General features: G+C 37.0%; 1 protein-coding gene across 1 annotated transcript; it reads right to left on the bottom strand.

Moving 5' to 3' along the window:
• Window positions 1-1,550: 1,550 nt before the first annotated feature.
• Window positions 1,551-19,934, bottom strand: LOC121386408. The gene is made up of 2 exons (XM_041517295.1): window positions 19,874-19,934; window positions 1,551-8,575 (listed from the first exon to the last, which is right to left on the bottom strand). The coding sequence occupies exon 2, from the start codon at window positions 7,324-7,326 to the stop codon at window positions 3,232-3,234; it is 4,095 nt and encodes a 1,364-aa protein (XP_041373229.1). The 5' UTR covers window positions 7,327-8,575; window positions 19,874-19,934; the 3' UTR covers window positions 1,551-3,231.
• Between the last annotated feature and the right edge of the window lie 7,114 nt (window positions 19,935-27,048).

The following is a 27,048-nucleotide window of genomic DNA, read 5'->3' as shown; positions in this document are numbered from 1 at the left end:
TGTCGCCACTTCATGGGGTACTCTTTTCAATTAGCAGCAAGGGATCTTTTATATGCGCCATCCCACAAACAGGATAGCACATACCACAACCTTTGATATATCTGTCACTGGCTGGAACAAGAAATAGCCCAATGGGTCACCGATAAGGATCGATCCTAAGCAAACCGCGCATCAGGCGAGCGTTTTTACCACTCAGCTACATGTACGAGTGCATTCCGCCTTACAAATTAGATAAAGCATCTGTTGACCGTTATACAATATGAAGAATACTCCGTTGTAGCGTTTATGAAAGTAGGCTTAATTTTTTCCCTTTGGGCATCGCCCTCAGACCACTAGTGGCAAATTTGTTTCTTCATGTGCCAAGGAAGCTTCCTACAAAATGTGTTTTGAGTTGTAGTATTTTACGTATATTGTGTCTGCCAGCATACTAAGTACTAAATTGTGGGGCATATGCATCTCTTGGAAAGTGATTAAACTGCACCGATTGTTTGTTTTGTTTAAGGACACCACTAGAGCACACTGATTAATTAATCATCAGCCATTGGATGTCAAACATTTGGTCACTCAATAATCAGAGGAAACCTGCAACATTTTTCCAAATGCAGCAAGGAATCTTTTATATACACTTTCCTACAGGAAAGCACATACCATGACCTTTGATCAGTTGTAGTGCACAGGTTGGAACGAGAAAACCCCCAATCAGGTGATTGGATCCATCGATGGTGGTTTGATCCTGCGACGCAAGTAGCCCATGCGTGCACTCAACCGACTGAGCGAAATCCCACCCCAGTCTGTATGAGGCACCAGACAACTATATGGTCTACAGACTTCTCTCCTACCAAATGGTCCACAAACTTCTCTCCTACCAAATGGTCTACAGACTTGTCTCCTACCGAATGGTCTACAGACTTCTCTCCTACCGAATGGTCCACAGACTTCTCTCCTACTATATGGTCTACAGACTTCTCTCCTACTAAATGGTCTACAGACTTCTCTCCTACCAAATGGTCTACAGACTTCTCTCCTACTAAATGGTCTACAGACTTCTTGCCTACCAAATCATGGCAAATGGTCTACAGACTTCTCTCCTACCAAATGGTCTACAGACTTCTCTCCTACCAAATGGTCTACAGACTTCTATCCTACTCTCCTACCAAATGGTCTACAGACTTCTCTCTTACCAAATACTAATCGGCCAAACATCAATACGTATTTTAACAGGACAGTCGACATGCAACACTTTTTAATTGAATATAATCAAGAAACATTTATGTCACAAAAACGTATCTGTGTTATCATCAGAGGCGGATCTAGGGGGGTGGGGGGCTCCCTCCCCCCTCCCTAAATTTTTGCGACAGTTATAATTTTATTATATATTAATTTTAATTTTTTTACAATCCCCTCCAAACCTCACCCAAAGTTCCATTAGCATTTGGTCTCATGTCATTGCCCCCCCCCCCCCCCCCCCCCCCCCCAGTGGATTTTCTGGATCCGCCACTGATCATTACATTAAAGCAGACACTCCAAAGAAATCACAGAACAAAAATTAGTAAACGTTTTCATTTCTTTTGCAAATAATGATATCTTTGTTCGACACCCAGTAACCGGGTGTCGTTAAATCTGTATTCATTTGCTTCCATTCATTCATTCATTCATTCATTCATTCAAATGAAGATAATGAAATATATGCTTATAACAATTACAGTACAGTAATGCTAATAATAAGTGTATTCTTGGTTTTGTGATAAAAACAGACAAGTCACTCATTAATAATTCGCAGTGTTTCTGCGAGAAGGAATGAAGGATAAAATTACATACACTAAAAATCTTGGAAATTAATGGATAAGTTTTTATATATTTTTTAGAAAGATTATAGTAATAGACATGCTGTTTAAAATTTGTCAAAGTATATAAAATGTTGTGTCTAATTTCCAACACATCACCACCTTTAGTCCTTCCCACTGGCAATGCCTTTTTTTCATTCTAAGGAATTTACTACAAGTTTTCTAAATTGCACACAAAAAATTGTAATTTTTATTTATTTTTATTTCCAACACATTTTTACTTTTCTTCATACCTCAAACAAAAATGAAATTAGTTACAAAATCTTTGTTTCTTTCTTTCTTGTAGGATAGGGCAGACTATAGTAGGTGTAGTTATGATCTGTTTTGTTTTTATTAAGTTCCCTAAACAGTTTCTGGCAGATAGATAACTACTTTAACGTGCTCATACACCACTTGGGTTTCGAACACGCCCATCCAGAGTCCGACCTCCGATAAGATCGGTGGCCTGACTCAGGATGGGGGGTTCTGGCAGAAAGCCTGATTGGGGATATCATATCCTTTAGAAAATAAAAGCTTAAGTGATCTTTAATAATCTGTATACCATACTGATGATTTCAGATCAAAACTAATATCTGTGAAACGGCTCAAATAAGACAGACAGTTGAACAATCACATCCATGGGCCCCATTCCACGAAGCGATCTTTGCCCTAAGATCAACTTAAGTGCATAGGGTAGCTATGCGCCTACGGTAATCTTAGGGCTAAGATCGCTTCGTGAAACAGGGCCCAGGCTCCGTATTCATAACCGTACTTAAGTCAATGTATGATACCTAAATACATACTTAAAGTACATAGATAAGTATCATACATTCACTTAAGTATGTTTATGAATATGGAGCCTGGATAATAGAAGATGGCGCACCCATCAGGCAGGATGAGGTAGGCAGCATGGAAGTGAGCATTTGCAAATTAATTTGAACTATCGTTTTGTTTGTTGTCAGATAATGTCGTCAAAATCAATTTGGAGGTGTATTCAATCTGCTTTCCTGGAAAGACTAGTTCAAACCTGAACTGAACAGTTCCATGTCAACCTGCTATTTATGTTTCTGCTTGAACTATGTTTTTGTTTGTTGTTAGATAATGTCTTCAAAATTAATTCAGAGATGTATTCAATCTGCTTTCCTGGAAAGACTAGTGCAAAACTGAACTGAACAGTTCCATGTCAACCTGCTATTTATCTTTCTGCTTGAACTATCGTTTTGTTTGTTGTCAGATAATGTCGTCAAAATCAATTCAGAGGTGTACTCAATCTGCTTTCCTAGAAAGACTAGCGCAAAACTGAACTGAACAGTTTCATGTCAACCCGCTATTTATGTTTCTGGCTTGTGACGTATGTTTCTGCTTGTGACCGTCTACCTCAGCCAGAGATTGAGTGGCAACTCCTCCATCACTGATCCTCAATCAGTGACACTTTACTGGGGTGGGACCTGCGAGCGTGGTTCTTCAGGTGAACAGGAGACAGAAACCAGTGGTCACAGAACTGGCACTGAAACATCTTGACGTTATTCGGTGCCTGGACAGGCCTCTGGCCTGCAGATTCACGGTTCAGTCTGCACGAGTAGCGGAGATGCACAATTAGACCGGATGTCGTGGTGAACAACTTGCCACACTCACAGGGATACCGAGCCTGAGGCATGTCCTCGCTGTGGGCGTTGACGGCATGGTTTCCAAGCTTCTCAAGGGAGGAGAACTCCTTGCCACAAAACTTACAAGGAAAGAGTTCATTAGACATAGAGGATGGTCTCATGCTTCTGTGCACATTGATGGCATGATTAGCAAGCTTCTTCAATGTATCAAACTCGTTATCGCAGAACTTACATGGAAACATAATATTTGACAAATCGTTAGTTACACCTACTGTTGTATCTGAACATGAAACTTTACAAATGTTAGAAGAACTTAAAGATCTTGATGATTTCATTTTCTGTTCACTGTCAGTTGTGTAGGAACACTGATCACTCTGTAAAATATCTGTAACATTACTACCACCAACAGATGCAGCTACTGCAGAATCATCTGTTGAAGAAAAGTTTGCATCATTATCAGCAGAAGCACCTGCAGGTGAAGTATTTCCCGAGTCAGATGGATTGGTGAGAGAAAAGGGAACAAACACTTTATCACTCACAGATACACCCTGGGGTGCCAAGGCAGATAAATCAGAATTGAAATCATCATCATCATCATCTTCATCTTCGTTTATCTTGCTGCTGGATGGCTGAGCACTGCCAGATGTTAGCATCACTGCCCGTGCCATGTTGTTTGTGTCGCAATCCCTCACATAGTGTATGCTGGCCATATGCCTCCGTTTTAAGCCGGGGTAGGCAAAGACCTTTTTACACAGATCACAAGGATAGTACATGTAGTTTTTACTGTGAGGCAGCATGGTGTGTACAGTCAATGACCTTTCGTCTTTAAATACTTTATGACACTGAGAACACTGGAATGGAATGTCATTACTGTTTGACTTTACAATTGTAACTGGAACTACAGCTGGTGCACCATGATGCCTCTCCATGTGCATCTGTTGCAATAATGCACATGAAAAAAACAGATAGCGGCAATGACTACAACTAAGCATATCCTTTGATGGTTTTGACACCCTATCACTATCCATGTCACATCTTTTGGAGGATGTTTTGGCCAATTTTGCAGAACCACTTGCAGCTATTTCTTCAAAATGTGACATATTATCAACGTTAATGGATTTCGTAGCAGAATCACTGCCAGAAGTAGATGATTGACCTGCTGCCATTTGTTCAGTTGACGCCATGACAGCATGCAGTGTTTTATCTCTAACATACTGTCGTGTTTTGTATCTCCTATGGTTTGTCACATGGTCCTCATCATTTATTAACAAATTTGTTGAAACTGACTCAAGGCATTCTAACAGTTTCGACCTTCTTTTCACACACTTTCGTTTCTTTTTTGGGTCATCACCACCAGTGGGTGAATAATTATTAATTTTTGTATCTTTTGTTTCATTGTCCAAGTTGTTATGTAACATTACCGTCTTATCATCCATGATCAAATTATTCACATTGTTTAACATATCTTCTTTCACATCATGTTCAGGAAACCTACAGAATGAATCCATATTTACTCCAAACACTTTGCTTTCTGCAAACACAACTTCTGGAGAACCAGTTCCTTCAACTACATACTGTGATGTAGGTGTGACATGCAAAACATCATTGAGAACACCAGCAGTTGACTGCAGAGAAGTACCAACTTCACAGGTTGCAGCATGAACAGACACAATATGATCCTTCATCTGTGAGAGGGTTTCAAACTGTTCGTTACAGAGATCACACACTTCACAAGATGAATCGTCAGCCACATTCACTTCTACTTCAGCATCAGCTACCACTGCTTCGTTCATTGGAAGGCTGTGACACAGACTGATGTGTTGTTTGAACTGCAGGCTGCCAATGAATACCTGATGACACAAGGAACAGCTCTCCAGACCAGAAGCTGTTTCTTCGATCTTCACTAACCCAGCTCCTGAAATACCTGTGCATAATTCCTCAGCTGATACAGTAGCACCAGCATTTGAGTATAATTCACTTGCCGGTGCACAGGCATCTGTGTATAATTCATAACCCGATACAGTATTACAAGTATCAGAGTACAACCCATCAGATGATATTGCAGTAGAAACATTGTACAACTCTTCTGTTGATACAAGAACAGCAGTATTTGTACACAATACATCAGTTGAAAGAGTAGTAGAGGTACTAGCGTGTGGCCCATCAACTGATACATGGGTAGTAGTATCAGTGTAAGACCCATCAACCGATACAACAGCATAATTAGTGCTTAATTTATCAACTGATTCAGGACTAGTAGTACCAGTGTAAGACCCATCAATAACAGCATAATTACTACTTAATTCATCAACTAATACAGGGGTACAATGATCAGTGACAAGTCTGTGTGCTGTCACATCGTAAGTACCAGTTTGCAACTCTTCAACTGATGTATCGGTACAGGTACGCACACTGTCTCTGGATCTTTCACTGTTCAGCAGACATGCAGGTGACTTTTCACCATCACTAGATATCAACTCAGATTCACCCGCGTTTGTAAGTGTTGTATTTGAGTCTGGCTCTGCATCATCAGGGTCTGTGTTTCTAGAGATAGTCCACGACTCACCGCCCTCCATGAAGTGGTAGCTTTCACCTGGACCACACACTTCAGTGTCCAGTACAGCTTCACAGTCACTCATGTTCTGTTCCGACACTGAGCAAAGTGAGAGTCTTAGTCTCTCCTCATCCTCATCATGTTTGGTATCCTTCTCATTGTGTATTAACAGACTCGATGAAGTACATGTGTTGTTGTTATTATTAATGTTCAAGACATTGGATGAATTACATTCAACACTATTATTCTGGAAACGAGTGGCCGAATTACTGTTATCATGATCAAAATGCATCAAACCAGATGAATCTCTGTCATCAGTAGGCTCCTCTAACAGATCGGATGAAGTACACATGCTGTTGTTATCAATCTGGAACACACTGAATGACTTACTGTCATCAATATTATTCTGAGCCTTTGAGCCTACTTCACTTGTAAGACTTGATTTTGATTCTAGCTCTGAGCCAAATTTACTTGTAAGACTTGATTTAGCTGTGGACATCAAAACTGGACAAGCACGTCCTTCAGACATCGTGTTGTTAGTGCCACAGATTGACCGAGATAAACCATCACCGTCATGCACACGTGTAACCACATCCTTGTCATCAAACACCGTCTTTTCTTGATGGTCTGAAGAGGTACCATCTGTTTTGTCACAGTCATTGAGAAAATCAAAAGAGAAGAATTTGTCTCCATCCTGCACCAAGACCAAATCCTCCTTTGTCTCAGTCTTGCTTGTTTTTGTTGGGATCCCAACAGAGCAATGATCCTTCAGAACCTTTCTCTTCAATGTTTGTAATACAGGTTTGTCACTTCTTTGTGGTGCACCCTGCAAGCATGGCGAGTGAGACACTAGCTCCGTAAAAGAATCAAACTCCACTTTGTTGCAGACTTTACACGGGTATTTAAAACTACACTTTGCATTATCGTAGTAAATGATTTTTTTGTGAGTTGACTTGATATGTCGGGTCTTTTCACTCTTGGTTGCAAATATTTTCCGGCACACTTCGCAGGAGAAGAGAAGGTTTGCATGTTTCTGCATTACGTGGATCTGTCTGCTAATCGCATCCACGAAATGTTCAGCGCAGTCTGTGCACGGAAACATCGTCAGGCGTGGAATGGAACAATGTTCTTTACAAAATGAGATCAGCTTTTGGAAACATTCACTCGGAGGGTTCACAGGAAGTTCGTTCACATGGTCCCGGGAGTTTAGGTGAGAGTTCCACAGCTTCTGTTTCTTACTTACTGAAGTATTACGTAACAACTGTTGTTGATGATCAGACCTAAAGCTTGCAGCTGTCTCCAGCTGGATGTCATGTGTTTCTGAAATCTCTGTGCCAGACATTTCACAACTGAAATACTGATTAATTTAACAGCTAGTGATCAAATCATCAATAGTTGTGTTTTCAAGTGTTTTTGAATCTTCTACAATATATCTTCAAATGCTCAATAGCGATATTTTCAAATGTTTTTGAATCTTGTTAAATAATATCTTCATATGCTCAATATATGTGTTCAAGTGTTTTTGAATATTCTTCAATATTTTCAAATGCTTAACAGTGGTATTTTTAAGTGTTTTTTAATCTTCTTAAATAATATCTTCAAATGCTCAATAGGTGTGTTTTCAAGTGTTTTTGAATATTCTTCAACTATATTTTCAAACTAACTGGAGACTAAAATACTTTACTGTATTACTAGAATTTTACAATCAAACTACTGTCAAGTCAAGGACACACGTCTATCCACCAAGTCTTGTTTACTTGATTGTAACACTGTCACACTCCCGACACCTACATGTGACACTACATACGTATCCGGCACTGTATCCAAGGAATAGTCTAACTGTACTTCAATAAATATGAAACTTATTCGAAATCTCCAACTATATCGAGGGCAGACTTCTATAAAGTCTTGTTCTCCTGGAATTTAACACGGCTCATCAACCTGTGACCCTGAGATAGGCAATTTCTCGTTTCTTTCAACACATTTAGCACTTAAGTGTGATGTCATATTTCTCCTTCCAGTTTTGAATTTCATCAGCTAGTGATGCTTTCAACACATTTAGCATTTAAGTGTGATGTTATATTTCTCCTTCCAGTTTGGAGTTTCATCAGCTAGTGATGCTTTCAACACATTTAGCATTTAAGTGGGATGTCATATTTCTCCTTCGAGTTTGGAGTTTCATCAGCTAGTGATGCTTTCAACACATTTAGCATTTAAGTGGGATGTCATATTTCTCCTTCGAGTTTTGAATTTCATCAAGTTGTGATGCTTTCAACACATTTAGCATTTAAGTGTGATGTCATATTTCTCCTTCCAGTTGTGAGTTTCGTTAAAACCTGAAGTATTATGTTAACTGTTCACATCTTCAAACCATGTCATCTGCTGATCTATACAGAGATGACACCAACTGAGTACTGGTTATGCTGATCCATATTACTGGTGAAAGACAGCTAACTAGGCCACACAATTTTCTTTTAGAGACATAGCACCCCAGTCTGATGTGCAGTTTGATTACACAATTTTCTCTTAGAGTCATAGCACCCCAGTCTGATGTGCAGTTTTGATCACACACCAGTCTTCAAACGGAGAAACTGAAACGAAAAACAATACTACTATTAGCATTCATCTAGTTTTTTTTAACCGGCCTCAGTGGCATCGTTGTTAGGCCATTGGTCTACAGGCTGGTAGGTACTGGGTTCAAATCCCAGTCGAAGCATGGGATTTTTAATCCAGATACGGACTCTAAACCCTGAGTGAGTGCTCTGCAAGGCTCAATGGGTAGGTGTAAACCACTTGCACCGACCAGTGATCCATAACTGGTTCAATAAAGGCCATGGTTTGTGCTATCCTGCCTGCAAATAAAAGATCCCTTGCTGCCTGTCATAAAAGAGTAACCCATGTGGCAGCAGCAGGTTTCCTCTAAAAACAGTATCAGAATGACCATATGTTTGATGTCCAACAGCCGATGATAAGATAAAAAATCAATGTGCTCTACTGGCATCGTTAAATAAAACAAACTACTTTTTAAACTGTTATTTCTTTGACTTCTGCTTTAAACATGTAGCCCCGTGGCACAGCGCGCGGTCGGTCCGGGATCGATTGATTCCCGTCGGTGGGCTGTTTCTAGTTCCGGCCAGTGCACTACGACTGGTATATCAAAGGCTGTGGTATGTACTACCCTGTGGGATGGTGTATATAAAAGATCCCTTACTGCCAACTGAAAAGAGTAGCACAGGAAGTGGCAACAGCGGGTTTCCTTTATCGATATCTGTGTTTTAAATTAGGTTCACTATAAAGCTATACACAAAATGTTAGCTCAATTTATTACATAACATTTTGTGAAATATCTTAAAATATTGGTTAAATAAAAGTGTTATCAGTCACTCAGTGTCGATAACACATTTTAGAGTGAAAATTTCACTCTAAAATGTGTTATCGTCACTGTAAAAAGTGATATCTTCACTGTAAAAAACCCGGAACTATTTTGATGCTGGCATTTTAAAAATAAAAGTAAATTGTCAAAAGTTATATAATAAATAGAAAATTTGATCTTTTTTGTCAAATATGATTTATATCTCATCTCGTGAAGTCTGCAATCATATCACACTCGTCACTCATAAGATATGACTGCAAACTTCACTCAATGATATAAATTATGTTTGACAAACAACAAGAAATATCCTCTATATCTTGAGGCACTACCAAAAGAAATTACGTAGGGAAATAATATTTTTTATCCGAGCTCATGGGCCATAAACTCTGTCAAACCTTGAAAGTTAAACTGGGTCTGTACCAGTACTTGCTAAAGCCATACATAAAAAACCCAGCTCATAATCTTGAAGCAATGCAGAAAAAAGGTCCATAAAACTATATATAAGGCAGCAGAGAAGAAACCTATAGTCCTGTCTGGTTGGTGGACTGGTAGGGGACTAATAATAATAATAATAATAATAATAGTAATAATAGTAGTAGTAGTATTAGTTAGTCCTTATGTGGTCTTAAGAGTTAACTTTAAATAGAGAATAATACATGAGTGGCTGTTAGATACCATTTATCTCACAACAAGTTGTTTTAAAATGTATCTAACGAGCAAAAGCAAGTTGAATACGTTTTTAAAAGAGTTGTGAGATAAATGGTATCTAATGACCATGAATGTATTATTCTATTTCTTACATATCCTGAAAAACCAGGTTTTAAGCAAATTTTAACATCTTTATTGACTAAAAGATATTTACAACCCTTTGCACTTGTAGATGCCTTACGCATGACAGATACATGATTGCCAGGTTAACTATACATGTACATCACAGTGTAATCGATTTCCACCATGCTGTTTTTTAATTGGATATATGGCATTGGTGACCTGGGCCCCATTCCACGAAGCGATCTTAGCCCTAGGATCACCGTAACTGCACAGCTAACATATGCACTTGAGGTGATCTTAGGGCTAAGATCGCTTCGTGGAACCGGGCCCTGGTCATCACCTGGGAGCAGCCAGTCATATGTCTTGAAATTATTTACACACGTATGTGTGTGAACAAATATGTGTTCTCACCAACGAGTGTGTGAGAAAACAAAGTTATAACCAGACAAAACCTGTTTTGTCAAATTATTCTCAAATATCGGGAGGTGACACTATGTATGTTTCCATTTCCAATAAAGGCTATTTCAATTTTATAAAAAAAAAAATATATATTTAAAATCCCCAATCTAATTAAAATTAGCTCCACAATTACATGTGGATCTAACACCAGCCAGTTGGAGCTCATGTCCACCAATCAAAACTTTACTTGCTGAATCCTGCCAGTGATTTAAAACTAACAACACTGCGTAGTCCCCAATGTCCAGGTAACATTTCGTCTGTAAATAATAATTTAAATATTGACCAATCACACTTCGCCTTTTATAACATTATTTGGGAGCATACAAATTCTAAAAATATCGGGCAAGTCTATTTTAGTGGCCGCAAGTACAGCGAACCATACCAATACGTACGGGGTGGGTTATCAGTCTTCAATTTTACATTAAAAATTATTTATTTATTTATAAAAAAAACCCCACTAAATCAGTCTTCAGTTTTACATTACAAATTATTTATTTTATAAAATAAAACATGTTTTAAGGCATTCGTAATTCACCCGAAACATGTCGTATACCCTCAGAATAATTAAGAATGTTTTCAAGTTATTTTTAAATCACTGGCAGGATTCTGCAAGTAAGGTTTTGATTGGTGGACATGAGCTCCAACTGGCTGGTGTTAGATCCACATGTCATTGTGGAGCTAATTTTAATTAGATTGTAAAATCCCGCATTGAACTTACCTTTTGGCTAAAAAAAAAAGGTCCACGAGTTAACTCTTTTGAATAGTAATGTACAGGTAGTTTGTATCATTTTATCTTCAATAGTGAATTGAACTGAATGTTTAACGAAACCCCAGCACAGAAATAGTTTGGTTGAATTTTTGTATAGTGTATGTACTGAAAATATTAAAACGACATCACCTATAAAGACATCCTTGTTTTTGGCTGTTTAGCAGGGAACACTTTGTTTTCAAAATTTAATTAATGACATTTCTAGTCATAGATGTACAGGCTACCATTTTTGTAGGGGAACAGACTAGTCTTTGCCCTAATTAAACCAAAATACCTGAATCTGGATAACAACATGTATTCAAATTAGTGTTCTGCCAAACAGCTACATGTCTATACATGTACAGGGTTGCAAACAAATCAATATGTATTTTTACAACTAATTTTGTGGGTAGAATGATGGAAATACATGGTAAAAAGGCTTCAACAGGGCTTCTAGATTATGGTAGTCCCACTCCCATGGCTAGTGATATTCAGTGTTGGGCTAGTAAATAACTACTATAACTAGCCCAATGGCTAGTGGGGGAAAAAACCCTTGTCAAATGCTGTATTTACATATTTTGTAAAAGTGAATATCCTGCCCCTTCTCAAGTTATCACATTTTACCCGAATATCTCTATTGTTTTTGCTAGAATTTGAGGATTTGCTCGACCACTAGGTGGACAGTTGCCCTCCCCAGAGTCCCTGCCCTCCTGTCTCGTACACTTGTGTTTCTCATCAGTTGAAAATTGAACAGCAAGTTTTGTTTATGTTTTAAAATAGTTTAGAATCTTTGAAACATGGTGGATTACGATGCAATTCTAACAAAATGTTTCCTCTTTAGTGTAGGCATTCTGTAATACACTTTGCAGCGCTTACATAATAGCAAAAGTAGGACTAACTTTTTACTCGTTGTTGAGAATAAAATGAAAAGTATGCAGTAAAATAGATTTAAACTGTACAACTCATAATTCATAACTTTATTGTAAAGTTAACCTTTAAATTAGGGAAACTTAAAGTTTAAAACCCCCACCAAAACGCACTATTAAAGGGATATGCCCGAGTTTGCAGCACTGTAAGATGTTTCCGACTGATGAAATATTTCTACGATTAAACTAAACTTACACATTAAATATATTTTCTTGTTTAGAATATCAATGTCTGTATATTCAATGTGTTTCTGGTAGTCTTAATATATGTAATAAGCCTAAACTGGATTTTGTCTTCAAATAATTTTGTACGTATGAAAAAAACTAAAATTGAAACTAAAATGAAATTTAACCTAGTACAAATATTAGAATGATCACAAACATGTTTAATATATAGCCACTAATATTTAATGCAGAAAAATATATTTGATATGTAATTACAATCATTAAAAAGTCTTTGTTAGTCGATAACATCTTAAAAAGTGCAGCAGACTCAGGAATGTCCCTTTAAAGGTAGGGTCAAGTCCAACAAGAGCCTTATGTGTTGGAAAGATGCATAACCGGACCACCAACACATACTGACACTGTTACAAATGAAATACGTGTAATTTTAAAGTTAATAAAACCCCATGATTATTCCTGCTAAATGGGGGCAGCCATTTTGTTTTGTTTTTGTGATGTCTGGTGGTATAGCTTGGGGCGAAGTGACGTCAGCTCTGTTCATCTCCTCTATACAAGCCGCTTCACTTTCATCAACCTGACTTGTAAAACAACATAAATGACTTGATAGTATAATAAACTATTTAACTAAATATATTTCAATTTGCATCAATATAACGAAATGGAGTTATAGTATTTTTTTCTTTTAAAAAATCCAAAGGAGAAAATGCTTATTATTAGGCCTATTGGTAGGGTACGTTCCACCAAAAACGACCACTCACGATATCCAAGTGATAACTTTCTTTTCTTTGGGACTACATAATTGGTATACTTAATCAAGGGTTTTACAGAATGATTTACAGTAATAAAACAGGATGGCTGATAATGTCCATTACGATTCGAGGTTTTCACACAATACCCTGTGATCTTAATAAAAGAGGCACGTCTTTTTAGTGTGTCTAGACACAGTGTCTGGGGACCGTCTAAATATACACCTGCCAATCAGGAACCACAGGCACAGGCCACAGAAAGAAAAAACCAATTAACCAAGAAAACACTCCGACTATTATTTCAGTACATGGGTTAATAAATGTACAAAACATAATACAGTTATTTCAACACTTTGACAATGGTGGTTTATTTTGTATTGAAAAATCTACACGTTGCTGTATTACTGAGATGGATATTATTAGAGAACATTGCGATGCATCTGCAAAAATCAGGTATGTTTTGTTTCTTCAGTTCGAAGACCAATTCCTGACGGGACACGTTAGGTATTACATAGCCACCAGCTCGCCAGAGGGTGTATTCACTGGGATAGTACAAAATGGCTGTGCCCGTTATATATAATAGCCGTCACATTTAACTGTTTTATTAATTAACTATACGATTATACTTGTTGATATTAAGCAATAATGTGCATTATGTATCGCTGAATATGCATATCAGTCCAAAAGTCTTGCTTTAACATTCCTTTAAAGTGAATCAGAAAAAACTTGCTATGGGTGGGAGCCGGTAACGGGCTGTGAACCCTGTACCTACCGGCCTTATGTCCGATGGCTTAACCACAACACCACCAAGGTCAGTCTTATTATGTGATTGTAAATAAGTGCTTTTATGCTGTGTACAAGCACCTTAAATCATTCGCTGCTAGGCTTCAATTGGCCATCAGTGTTTCTACCAGAAAAAAAAAAATTGTATGACGCTATGAATTTTTATATTTACAATGTGTGTGCTGAATATGCAGCCGCAGTCAATAGGGGGTATGGGGAGCTCCCCTTGAAAGAAAAATTTAGTTTTAGGGTTCAAAAAGTCATTATTTGGTCAAAAGAGGTAAACTTAAAACAATAAAATCTGCACCAAAAATTAGGTATGGCGCCATACCCATTTTACCCTCTGGCAGTAACCCTGGCCATGTGTGTCAATTGACTGTTGATTTTAATAACTTTTGAAACTGAACAAAACCCTGCTAATAGGTGAAATATTAAAGGGACAGACACTAGTTTTTAAACACTAAGACATATTTTTCACTATTAGAACCGTTTATGATCACTGAAATCAAACATTACTTATATTTTATTGTTTAGATTATCCATTTCCGTACAATCGAAGTGTTTCTGGTTATCCTGGTGTTCCTAAATATCACAAAATGCATTTTTCGTATTTTTCAAAACACACGTGCGTCTGAGAACGGTTATAAGGATATATCAACGTCACAGACTCTTACCTTAGTGTTTAAATACTAGGGTCTGTCCCTTAATATATGACATGTACCTAATTAGTGGTCGGCGAACAGCAGCCTTTCCTGTATTTTGATTGTAGCTAATATAATTGACTGAATTCAATTGTATTTTGGGTCATGTAGTTAAATATCAAATTGAACAGAAGAGCTATGAATACAAGGTTACTAGCTTTACAATACCAAGAACCTAACCGGCCCCGAGCGATTATTTTAGAAATAACTGATTTCAATCACTGTATCCTAACCGCATGTGTATGGCGCGACAGATAAATGTGTCGCATCGGACATGTCCAGTTAGGATACGGCAATTGAACTAATTTATTTCTAAAATAATCGCTCGCGGCTGGTTAGATACAGCTTTAAATATATACATGTATGTAACTTCAAGCTGGGCTTCTAGATTATGGTAGTTCCACTCCCATGGCTAGTGATATTCAATGTTGGGCTAGTAAATAACTATTATTGACTTGCCCGACAGCTAGTGAACTTTTTTTGTGTGTAATATTGCAGTTAAAGAAGCTCAATCACGGAGTTAGTGGGCCTTGTTTCTCTGAATATGCATTATAAATGAAACTTACATTCATCTGGAATACCAAACCTAGTTATTGTATGGTCCAAAATATTTTAACTGAACTACGATTGAGGGAATTCCATGATACACTCCTTTTTTAAAATTTGGAACTCTTCTTGTGATGCGACATGAAAAACACGGAAAAACAGACTCGTAGTGATGAGGCTATATATACGACAACCGTACAATGTATTTTTGGATTTTATATAAACGATAGCTGTGTGTAGAGACTTGGCAAATGAGGGCCGGCTATATACATGGCCAATAATAAAAAATATATTATTTCATGACGAAAATAACCGCGAATACGCTGAAATAAAATAATAAACAGTCAGAACATGAACTCACCATTTATTATTATTATTATTATTATTAGGTGTGTGTGCAATTTATTTTGACTGGTTCGCAAAGTGGTATTTTAGTTTTAATGTATAGCGTAAAAAAAACAGTGTACTGTTGCATATTTTGTCGTCCAAATGTTGGCTAATTATTACTTAACCCAGTTGAATCCAGTTCTACGTGCAGGGACAAATTTACCAATGATTGCTACACCAATCAGTGGCAAATAAACATTAATTGTTTCAGCTACCAAAGATACCGGTATATTAATTGTTAACAACTAAAGCCGTGAGCTGTTTCTGTTACGTGCAAGGTAGGTAATCCTCTTTACTCGGTACGAGAGACAATTGTTCGATGTTGAGTTTACAACAGGAAACACTGTTTTTCTGACAATGAGGTGTGTTTTTCCAGATTGTTATAGGCAGGATTGGCCTTTTAGTTTTTGTTTTTTTACAGATGCCAACGATCATTCACAAAATTTAAATGTTGCGAACATGCGCAAAGGTGCGTATTCGCTAACAAAACATGTCATAATATTAATCCGGTTTACAGTACTTCGTCTTATAGAGGAAACTCGCTACATTTTTCCATTAGTAGCAACGTACTTTTATATCATATTATGCGCCATCCGACAAACAGGATATATGTAGCACACGACCGGCTGGTAGGTACAGGCCGGTACTGGCTCCAACCCAGAGCAAGTTCTTAGGGGCTCAATGGATGAAGTAAGTAGTGGTAGAAATTAGGAAATATTTTCACTGGCCCAGGGGGCTAGTAGCTGAGGAAAGTTAATAGTCCCTAGATAAAATCACTAGCCCCCCCCCACACACATTTCATTATTGAAGCAGTTTGAGAAGACGAAACCTATATGGAATCTAGCAAGTTGTTCAAGGATTGAACACACATTACTGTGTTGCTTGTACTTTATCTTTAATGGTGAAAATATAATGGACATCCCTAATAAAATGAATAAAAGCAACATTTCAAATGTGTTGTCATTTGTGGTTAGTTTTCGCATTGTTTAATGGAGATTCCTTATTCAGAAGACATTGTCACAAGTTTATGGCTAACAATGCTTTTTAAAAGATCATAATTACATATGATAAACATTACAGTAAAGTACACCACCTTGGTCGTCATTCAGTAAATGTTTTTGTTTTTTTTAATTACCATACACCCCTCCCCCCCCCCCCCCCCACACAAATGTGGCAGCAAAGGGTGGGATATTCACAAAAAATAATAGCAATTATAATATTAAATTAATTTGTCATACAACTCAGGAATTATCTTTACTGTTACTGAATTATTTTATTCTGTCCTAATGCACTCGGATGTCCACTGGTAAACTTGGAACTCTCCACTCGAGATGTTTGGAAGCAGCTAGTTAAAATCGATCAATGCCAACATTATCTATTACAATGCATTTATTTATTACCGACCAAACGAACACAAAGTACCAAAACACACACACAAATAAAAACACATATTCCCTTCCGAACATGGCTCATCTATAATCGCAATATTACGACAATTTTCAGGATTCAGAAACAAAAACTAGGAAGTTCAGATTCTGTTTGCAGTAAATATCCAGATTTATCAAGACCAAACGATACTTTTTGACTTTGTTAATCTGTCATGGCAATTTATTTTGATAAAATACATCTACAGTTTTTTTGTTTAACGGGTTTCATTGGCAAAATAGTTTGCATCATGAATCTGGGTCACAACTGCCCAGTATTACTCACCTGGGGGACTAGTACCATTTAAATTGTACTTGCCCCCAGGGAATTCTACTCACCTGGGGCGAGAGGGCAAGCGTTAGTGTCTATCTCTGTGTAAGGCCACTACACCCTTTTCTCTCACTAACCACTAACCAGCTAACAACTAACCTGAACAGACAGCCCAGATAGCCGAGGTGTGTGCCCAGGACAGCATTCTTGAACCGTAATTGGATATAAGCACGAAAATAAGTTGAAATGAAATGTAGCACACTTACATCTTACCAATTTTTATTGTTTTATTTTATTCTTTCCTTGTATTTTATTTGACCCAGCATTTTGTTAATTAGCGATGACACAAAATGGCAGCCGGCGATGCTTTTTGTCCTTGATCTTATCAAAGTCGATATATCTATGTATGTAGTTGATCATCTAGGATGTGTAATTTTTGTCACTGTCATGGTTTTTAGATGATTTCTGTCAAATTCATCCAATCAGCGATGATATTATTAATCGTTTTGTCTAAACAGATGCTAGCTAAAGCAGCAATCAAATTAAAATTAGCTCCACTATTATATGTGGATCTAACAGCAGCCCGTTGGGAGCTCATGTCCAATTGACCTTTCATTCGGCCAATCAAAACCTTACTTGCAAAATCTTGCCAGTGATTTGAAAATAATTTGAAAATATTCGGGATTATGCCGAGGGTATACGAAATGATTCGGGTGAATTACGAAGTATGCCGGAAACTAATTGCAATATAAAATTTTATATAAAATTTGTTTCAAGACGGAAAAAAACCTGTGATGGTATTGCCATAAAATCTGTTTATACTAGTAATAGTAGTATACAATCCAGAGTTTATTACTGCACTTTTCTCCCTGTTTTTTTTCAATGTTGAAATAGACCAAGTATGCCTATTTGGTAACTAGTCTCGCCCGATATTTTTAGAATTTGTATGCTCCCGAATAACACTATATAAGGTGAAGTGTAATTGGTCGATATTTAAATTGTTATTTATAGATGAAATGTCACCTGGACATGGCAGTCCATGCAATGCTGTTAGATCTACTGGTAGACCCAGTAGAGCTAATTTTAATCAGATTGCTAAAGCAGCAACAGTCTCATCTACTATAATTATTTGGACACAGTACTGAATACTTGTACTTACATATACATATGAGTTAAAATTTAATTTATACTTTTTTATTTATTTTATTATATTAAATGTACATAATTAGATTTTGTTTTCATCGAAAAAAAACCACAATACCAAGGGGTAGTGATTATGGGATTGACAATTTAATTTTTCCCTGCCCCTGATACCATCAGAACATTGCAAGACAAGAGGCCAGCACTAAATCCCGAAGTAGTAAATATGCCGATATTCTTTATTTTTGTTTTTTGTTTAACGACACCACTAGAGCACATTGGTTTATTAATCTTCGGCTATTGGATGTCAAAAATTTGGTAATTCTGACCTATAGTCTTAGAGAGGAAACAGGAAACCTGCTACATTTTTCCATTAGCAGCAAGGGATCTTTTATATGCACCATACAGCAGACAGGATGACACATACCACAGCCTTTGATATACCAGTCTTGGTGTAATGGCTGGAACGAGAAATAACCCAATGGGCCCACTGACGGGGATCGATCCCTAGACTGACCGTGCAACAATCGAGTGCTTTACCACTGGGCTACGTCCCGCCCACTGATATTCTTGAAGAAAATATGAATTAAATAATTTAGCATGACAAACTGAAACTAATAAAGTTCATTAAAAAGTTGATCCCATTTGCTTTCATTAGAAAAAAACCCCATAAATATTAAATTTAAATAATATCAACTATAGTATACTGCAATAGTTTCTTTTATTGCTAAACATTGTTTTACTGTATGATGTGTATCATTGCACTCCTATTAATTTATAACTTTTATTACAATTTAGTTACCACATCAACAAAAATAGTTATTAAATAGTCAATATGCAACCACAATTTATTGAAAGAATGTTCTGTTCAAAATATTAAATATTTACAACCAATTGGCCAATGGCTAATTCAGTGCACACCCGAGCCCCACTATATTATGGAACATAACGCAAATGTACAATATCAGCAAGCCCCATAACATATAATTTTAATCCATCTGTCAGGATAGTTTTAAAAACATGAAGTGCTGCACTGCAGAAAAGGAGGAAACTACACAGTGCCCTACCCTTTACCCATTTCCTGAATTCACCAGCCATAATAACTACCCTAAAGTTTCAATACCATGCTTACTGTTAGTTACATTTTAAAAACCGTTTACAGTTTCATCTTACCGGAAAATTATACCCTTCAGCAAAGGCGTCGTTTACCATGAAGCGAAAAAAATAACAATACGTGTTGGCTAAGTAGCCATCTTGAAATTCACGAAGCACTTGACGTTTCTTCTCATTTCGACCAAAATTAAAACATTAGCCAACTTGGATACATTATTTCTAACTACATGCCATCTAATTATATTTAATACATTACGAATGTATACGATAAAAATACTAGTACATTAAAAAAAAATTATATATTTCTAATTTATTTACCATTCTACACTTGTATCTAATGCATTTCCTTATGTATTTTCTTCCGTAAACTTGACGCCCCATTTTAAAATGTTGTACTAAATTCCTCCTGTCACGTAAGCACTAGACGTTTTGGAGTGGTTAATTATAGACGTTCCTAAATCATTGCAAAAACCAACAACGGTTTTTATACACGCATGTGCTATCTATATCAACTGTTGTCATCAACTGCTTTCATACCGCATAAGCAATAAAAGCAATAAACCCCGATATCCCATGTGTTGCGCCATACTATTCTTTTCGTAATAGAAGAGAAAATGTATTACATGTACAGGTGCACAGGTGTAGTAGTGATTTAAAAGCAGAGGTATATCGAGTTGGTCTTAGCACCGATTCCTCGTGCAGTTGTGGATATAATTTTGAAAACAATTATAGGGTTTTTTTCTGTGAATGCATTTTATATGAAAGGCAAAGACGCACTCTCTGGAATTCATTGCAAAGATTTCAGCCAATGGATTTACAACTAGTTTTAAATGGTAAAAATACTCTAAGTGAAGAAGACAATAAAGAAATATTTTTTCATGTACATGAGTATATAAATGAAACAAAGTTTCCCTTAAGTAGTAAATAAAGTATGGATCGTTAAAATTATTACTATTTGTTTATTTTATTTTATTGCTATTATTATTATTATTATTATTATTATTATTATATGTGTAGTCATTACGTAATCATTGCGATGCCTTGTTTGTGTTTTGTTTTCCTTTATCAAACCTGCTGTCTAATTATAGAACACATAGAAAATTGTATTGCGTCTCTTTTTTTCTGTTTCCTTTATTCTTTTTTTTCAGTAATATTTATTTCTGTTCATATTTAAATTGCAAAAATATATTACTGTCGTAATATGTATGTATTTTGGAGAAGGCCTAGTAAGTTGTGTAACTTGTGCCTGATCCATTTGTTCTTTAAAAAGCAATAAATGTGTTTCAATCAAACCGCATAACCGTATGTCGTCATATTTTAATTAATTTGTAACACAATCGAGTGGAGTATCAGACCGCTAATTCATTTTTCGTGTTTCGTAGCACGAATGACCTTCTACAAAATTAATGTTGGTGGTCTATTCTAGTCGGTTAAATAAATACAATTACACCCGATATAACAGTGCTAAAATGTGCTAGGAAATAATCAAGTCATGGTATTATACATACTTGTGTCGCAGTATCGAACGACCTCGATGGATCCATTCAGCTGATTGGGGTTTTTTTTCGTTCCAACCAGTGCACCACGACTGGTCAACGGCCGTGGTATGTGTTTTCCTGTCTGTGAGAAAGTGAATATAAAAGATCCCTTGAGGTTATAAAAAATGTAGCTGGTCGTCTCTGATGACTACATGTCAGAATTACAAAATGTTTGACGTCCAATAGCCGAAGATTAATTAATAAATATGCTCTTGTGGTGTCGTTAAACAAAACAAACTTTAACTTCACACGTGTAACAGAAGAAAAAAAATCAACCTCCAATGAAGGGATGCGAATCAAGGACTCATTCATTCATTCATTCATTTCAACTTATTTTCGTGCTTATATCCAATTAAGATTCAAGCATGCTGTCCTGGACACACACCTCAGCTATCTAGGCTGTCTGTCCGGTACAATGGGTTAGTTGTTAGTGGTTAGTGGGAGCCGGTACCGGGCTGCGAACCCTGTATCTACCAGCCTTATATCCGATGGCGTAACGACGTATTACGGACTCTCAATAGCGCTCTACCAACTGAACTAATAGGGAATTTCCCACCAGCTATTACCAGTATGAGCACTTCATACCAACACAGCTACATACATATACATATACTTATACACGTACATATAAATATATTAAACATATTTTCAAAGATATACGCTACACTTTTGATTTTTTAGAATATACATGTACCAAATTATTTTGTTACTCGTGCCTAAGTAAACTCTGATCTGAGGAAAAAAGAAAGAAAAAGGAAGAAGATAACAAAGAAGAATGAATGGGTGAATAAATGAATTGCAATTTGATGTGGGGGGTTTTATGGAGTAGAAATACTGTTTGACCGTGACATCTTCAAATCTCGGACCTGGACGACATTACAACCGTAACTCTGTGACAACTACACCAGTCTTGACGTGCTGTCGGAAAGCTGGGACAAGGCGTGGTCCATTCGACGATAGAAGGAAGGAAGGAAATGTTTTATTTAACGACTCACTCAACACATTTTATTTACTGTTATATGGTAATTTTTACATATATTTTATATTATATTATTACATTGTCAGAACAATAAAATATATTGAGTGTTTATACCTAGAAAGAAGATAAATATGGTTAAACGTACTCGCACTAAAATGTCCAACTCCAACCGGAAGTAAATGGTGGTCGCCAAACCTAGTTACAGTTTCGGAAACATTTAAAAAAACCTATACAGTTCCGTTCATACACTGTGGTACTTCTGAGAAGTAACGTTTGTGGAGACCAGCTCTGGTCTACTTTTAAAGTTAAAGTTTGTTTTGTTTAACAACACCACTGGAGCACATTGATTAATTAATCATCGGCTATTGGATCTGAAACATTTGGTAATTACGGACACGTAGTCATTAGAGAAAACTCGCTACATTTTTTCATTAGCAGCAAGGGATACTTTATATGCACTTTCCCACAGACAGGAAAATACATACCACGGCCGTTGACCAGTTGTGGTGCACTGGTTGGAACGAGAAAAAACCCAATCAGTTGAATGAATCCACCGAGGTAGTTCGATCCTGCGACGCAAACACCTCAGGCGAGCACTCAACTGACTGAGCTAAATAAAAAAAATAAAAAAATAAAAAAATAATAATAATAATAAATCCCGCCCACGATCTACTTGTTAAGGGTATTTTTTAATTTTAACATCACATTCACTCTATTGTAACTTTATTCAAATGTGTTATATGTTTATAAATCAATCAAACTTAAGTGTCCATTTGTACGGGTTAAAATTAGGGTCTATGGGTTTAAGATTACATTTTGAATTTGACAAAGAACTGGCTGTTATTTTTCGTGCACGAATATATATTTTTTATGAACTTAATATTTTTGTTTGCACCATCAGTCCTGCCGGTGACGGACAGTTCTGCTCTAGTTTTATTCCCTGTCAGGCGCGGATCCAGGGTAAGGGTCTCGAGGTGCGCATTCCATGGGTATTTTGACATTTTCCCTGAAGTTACGAACATTGCCGAAGACGTTACCATGAACACGTCAATAATCATTTGCCGTGACGTCACAATGCGTTTTAATATGCTTGTTGATGTCAAAGCGATACTACGTACATTCCTCTGAATATAGTTTAACTTCAGAAATATGCGAACAGAATCGCTGTTTGACATTTATAAGCATATTTATTTTAAAGGTATATAAATATAAAACTATCTGAGCATGGATCTAATACAACCTAATGACAACTAACGACTGTGCTGTTGCATTATTTTCTTCAAATGTTAAATGGATACATCAATAGAGGCAAGTGTTTGATTGTTTGTTTGCTCGTTCGTTCGTTTTTTTTATTAGGGCCGATGAAGCAGGAGGTGGGATTCGTAGGCATTGGCGTAGTCAGGGTTATATATGGAGGGGTGAGGAGAGGCACCCACACTGTCAATGAGTTGCAGTGTGCGATTTTGGTTTCAAAAATTAGTATCATAGAGCCCGCCACCAACCCAGCGTGCCCTGCCGTGCGTCTCCAGTAGATCAGAAGATACACTAAATGTTTTGCATGAAACCATGGAAAATATCACTTTTCAAAACTGTGGTTTTCCAGGATTTTGAGATATATGTTGACCGTGTCATTTCGAAGAATCAATGTAATTTGTGCAAATAATTTTTACGAGCCATGCGGGCTTGTATGTTTGCATCTTCATAAATCAAGGCTAATATTCGTTCCTCGTATTCAGCCTTGATACATGTCGTTAAGAAATCGTGCCACAAAATGCTTAAATTTCATTGGATGCGATGAGATCTGATTGCAACGAATCGCAACACTCCTTATATATTCCCTTGTTATTGTAAACAAAGATGGCAGCGTCAGCGTCCGGCAGTTAATTTTTGATATTGCTTTCAAGATTGTCACATGTTACCGATGCTGTGATTGGTCAGCGATGTCATTGTGTAAGGGACATAATCGGTGTTAAAAATTTTCTTCCAATAGAGGGCGCTAGTAGTGGATATCGGTAATCTTGACTACATTATATCAAGGCTGAATACGAGTAACGAATATTAGCCTTGATTTATGAAGATGGTATGTTTGCTAAGCAAGAGAGTCCTATATGATTTTTGCGAACCTCGGGCTCCCGGACTCTCCTCAAAATCGTACACGGAGTTGAATATGATGCATTTATTGGTTTTAGCGAGGAATAATAGGTTCCAGCCAGTGCACCACGACCGGTATATCAAAGGCCGTGGTATGTGCTATTCTGCCTGTGAGGCGGTGCACGTAAAATGAAAAAAAAATATAGCGGATTTCCTCTCTAAGACTATATGTCAACATTACCAAATGTTTGACATCTAATAGCCGATGATTAATAAATCACTGTGCTCTAGTGGTGTCGTTAAAGAAAAGAAACTTGTTTTGGCTGACAATGGTCAGTGTGATATTTCTGTGGAATACTTAACCACATAATTATGTAATACATGTAAATGTACTTTTGAATACTATAGGTGCCATTTCAGAGTGTTGCACCCCTGCATACAAAAAACTTGCATGTGCCCCTGCCAGTTATGACAATATAAACAAATTGCAAAATTGACCCTTCCCCATCGCCATCACAGCCACGTGATCCCTGTTCGATTGTACATCCGTCTCCTTCTTTGTGTCCCTATCTCTCTCTCTGCTGCTAATCGAAAAGAGTAGCCCATGAAGTGGCGACAGCGGGTTTCCACTCTCATATCTGTGTGGTCCTTAACTATATGTCCGATGCATATAACTGTAAATAAAATGTGTTGAGTGCGTCGTTAAATAAAACATTTCCTTCCTTCCTACCTCTCCAGTAGTCGATGATTAATAAATCAATGTGCTCTAGAGGTGCCGTTAAATAAAACAAACTTTTAATCATAATCTCTCTTAGACACATACACAATATTGTACATCCATCTATATCTCTTCTGTGCGTTTTTCTGTTTGTTTGTTGTTGTTTTTTCTGTTTTTGTTTTCTGTTTTTTGTTGTTGGTTTTGTTTGTTTGTTTGTTTGTTTGGTTTTGTTTTGTTTTGTTTGTTTGTTTTTGGGCTTTTTTTTTTTTTTTTAATTCTATTATAAATAGAGATAAAAATTCTGATTGTACCCATCCCCTCGGAGCTCCCGTCCCGTAAAGATTGTCAGGCAAGATGGTATCAAGACTATTATTGATAGTAAATCTTAAGGAAGAGATGCATTTTACTTGTAGAATGCATGAAATTGCATTTCAGGACATATACACTAAAACAAAATAGTTCTTAAATAACAAGACACTTTCTGGTCCTTATACGGCAGGAACATCTATGAGACAGGATAAACTCATTTTCAGAAACATTTTCAAAGATTCTAATGAGATAATCAAACAGGCATTTGCTAACTTAGGTAAAGAACCAGTTCTGGATAAAATAACAATGCGCCGTGTACTTCAAAGAACAATAACTAGGGTATAATTAAGGTGGTGGAAACACGCGTGATCCGAAAAACTAACACTCACAAGAGCTGCACTTAAGCGTATGACAATGTAATGACGTGCTATCATTTTCACAATCTTCAATTTCAACGTCTATGAAGTGATTTTTATGTCCATGATGTCTAAAAATAACACCAGATCAAACTGATGAAGCAATCAAAATTGGTAGGGCGATCCAAATTGAGTTTATAAAATTCAAAGTAGGGGAAACCATTCAGATGTCCATTACAACAAGAAAGGTCTGCACACGTTACAAGGCATCTTCTCAGATGATCCCTCTATCCTCCAAACTCTCGAATGCCTCCTAAAATAAAGCCATGAATGAACTTGCTACTATTACTTTCTACACTGAGCTGTGTCGCTGATCAAACAAAGGGCGAGACGTAGCCCAGTGGTACAGCGCTCGCTCGATGCGCGGTCGGTGTGGGATCGATCCCTGTCGGTAGGCCCATTGGGCTATTTCTCGTTCCAGCCAGTGCACCATGACTGGTATATCAAAGGCCGTGGTATGTACTACCCTCTCTGTGGGATGGTGCATATAAAAGATCCCTTGCTGCTAATCGAAAAGAGTAACCCATGAAGTGGCGACAGCGGGTTTCCTCTCTCAATATCTGTGTGGTCCTTAACCATATGTTTGACGCCATATAACCGTCAACACAATGTGTTGAGTACGTCGTTAAATAAAACATTTCTTTCTTTCTGAACAAACAATAATATACTACTCAAAAGAATTTAAGGGTAAAAAATTTATAACCAAATAAGTTTCAGAGTGTATTAGATTGATGATGTAAACTACACCAAAAATTTAATTTATTGTTCCATATTTACAAAAAACCCACAAATAAACGTCACTGTATACAAGAAAGTCACATGACATGCTGTCAAAGTTGAAGGTTGTCAAACATGGATTTTACACATTAGAACATTCGTTTAATAGTGTGTGAATCCACCCCTGGCGCGAATACACTTGACACATCGTTGCTGTCGTCACTACATGGGCTACTCTTTCCGATTAGCAGCAAGGGATCTTTTATTTGCGCTTCCCACAGGCAGGATAGTACAAGAAAGAGATGAAAAATGTTCTGTTCATTGAATAAAACAAAATTGTGCAAATGTTGATGTTTAGTACCATTGGATTGTATCAAAATACACCAAAACAAGAGGAAACTTCATGTACACCCTCCATATCACCCTAAAATGGCCACACCTTTATCATTAGATGTATATAGGCTATTTAAAGCTCTCTAGTCTGATCATTTTAACATCTTGTTTGTGAAGACTGACCAGCAATAAGAGTTTTATTATTCATTTTAGACTATTTAGAAATTCAAAATGGCCGCCATATTTGAAGACGTCATTATGACGTCCTGCCAAAAATTTAAGACTGGCACCAACAATTTTCTTCATCTGTGAAGTATAATAAACTGATTTATGATGACTGTTTGCTTTCTAAAAAAAAAAGAACCCAAACCTCGACGCCATGTAACTGTAAA

Source organism: Gigantopelta aegis, chromosome 12 (genome assembly GCF_016097555.1).
Source record: "Gigantopelta aegis isolate Gae_Host chromosome 12, Gae_host_genome, whole genome shotgun sequence".
Classification (NCBI taxonomy): domain Eukaryota; kingdom Metazoa; phylum Mollusca; class Gastropoda; order Neomphalida; family Peltospiridae; genus Gigantopelta; species Gigantopelta aegis.
The sequence above is the reverse complement of the archived record's forward strand: the minus strand, read 5'-3'. Positions and strand labels throughout refer to the sequence as shown.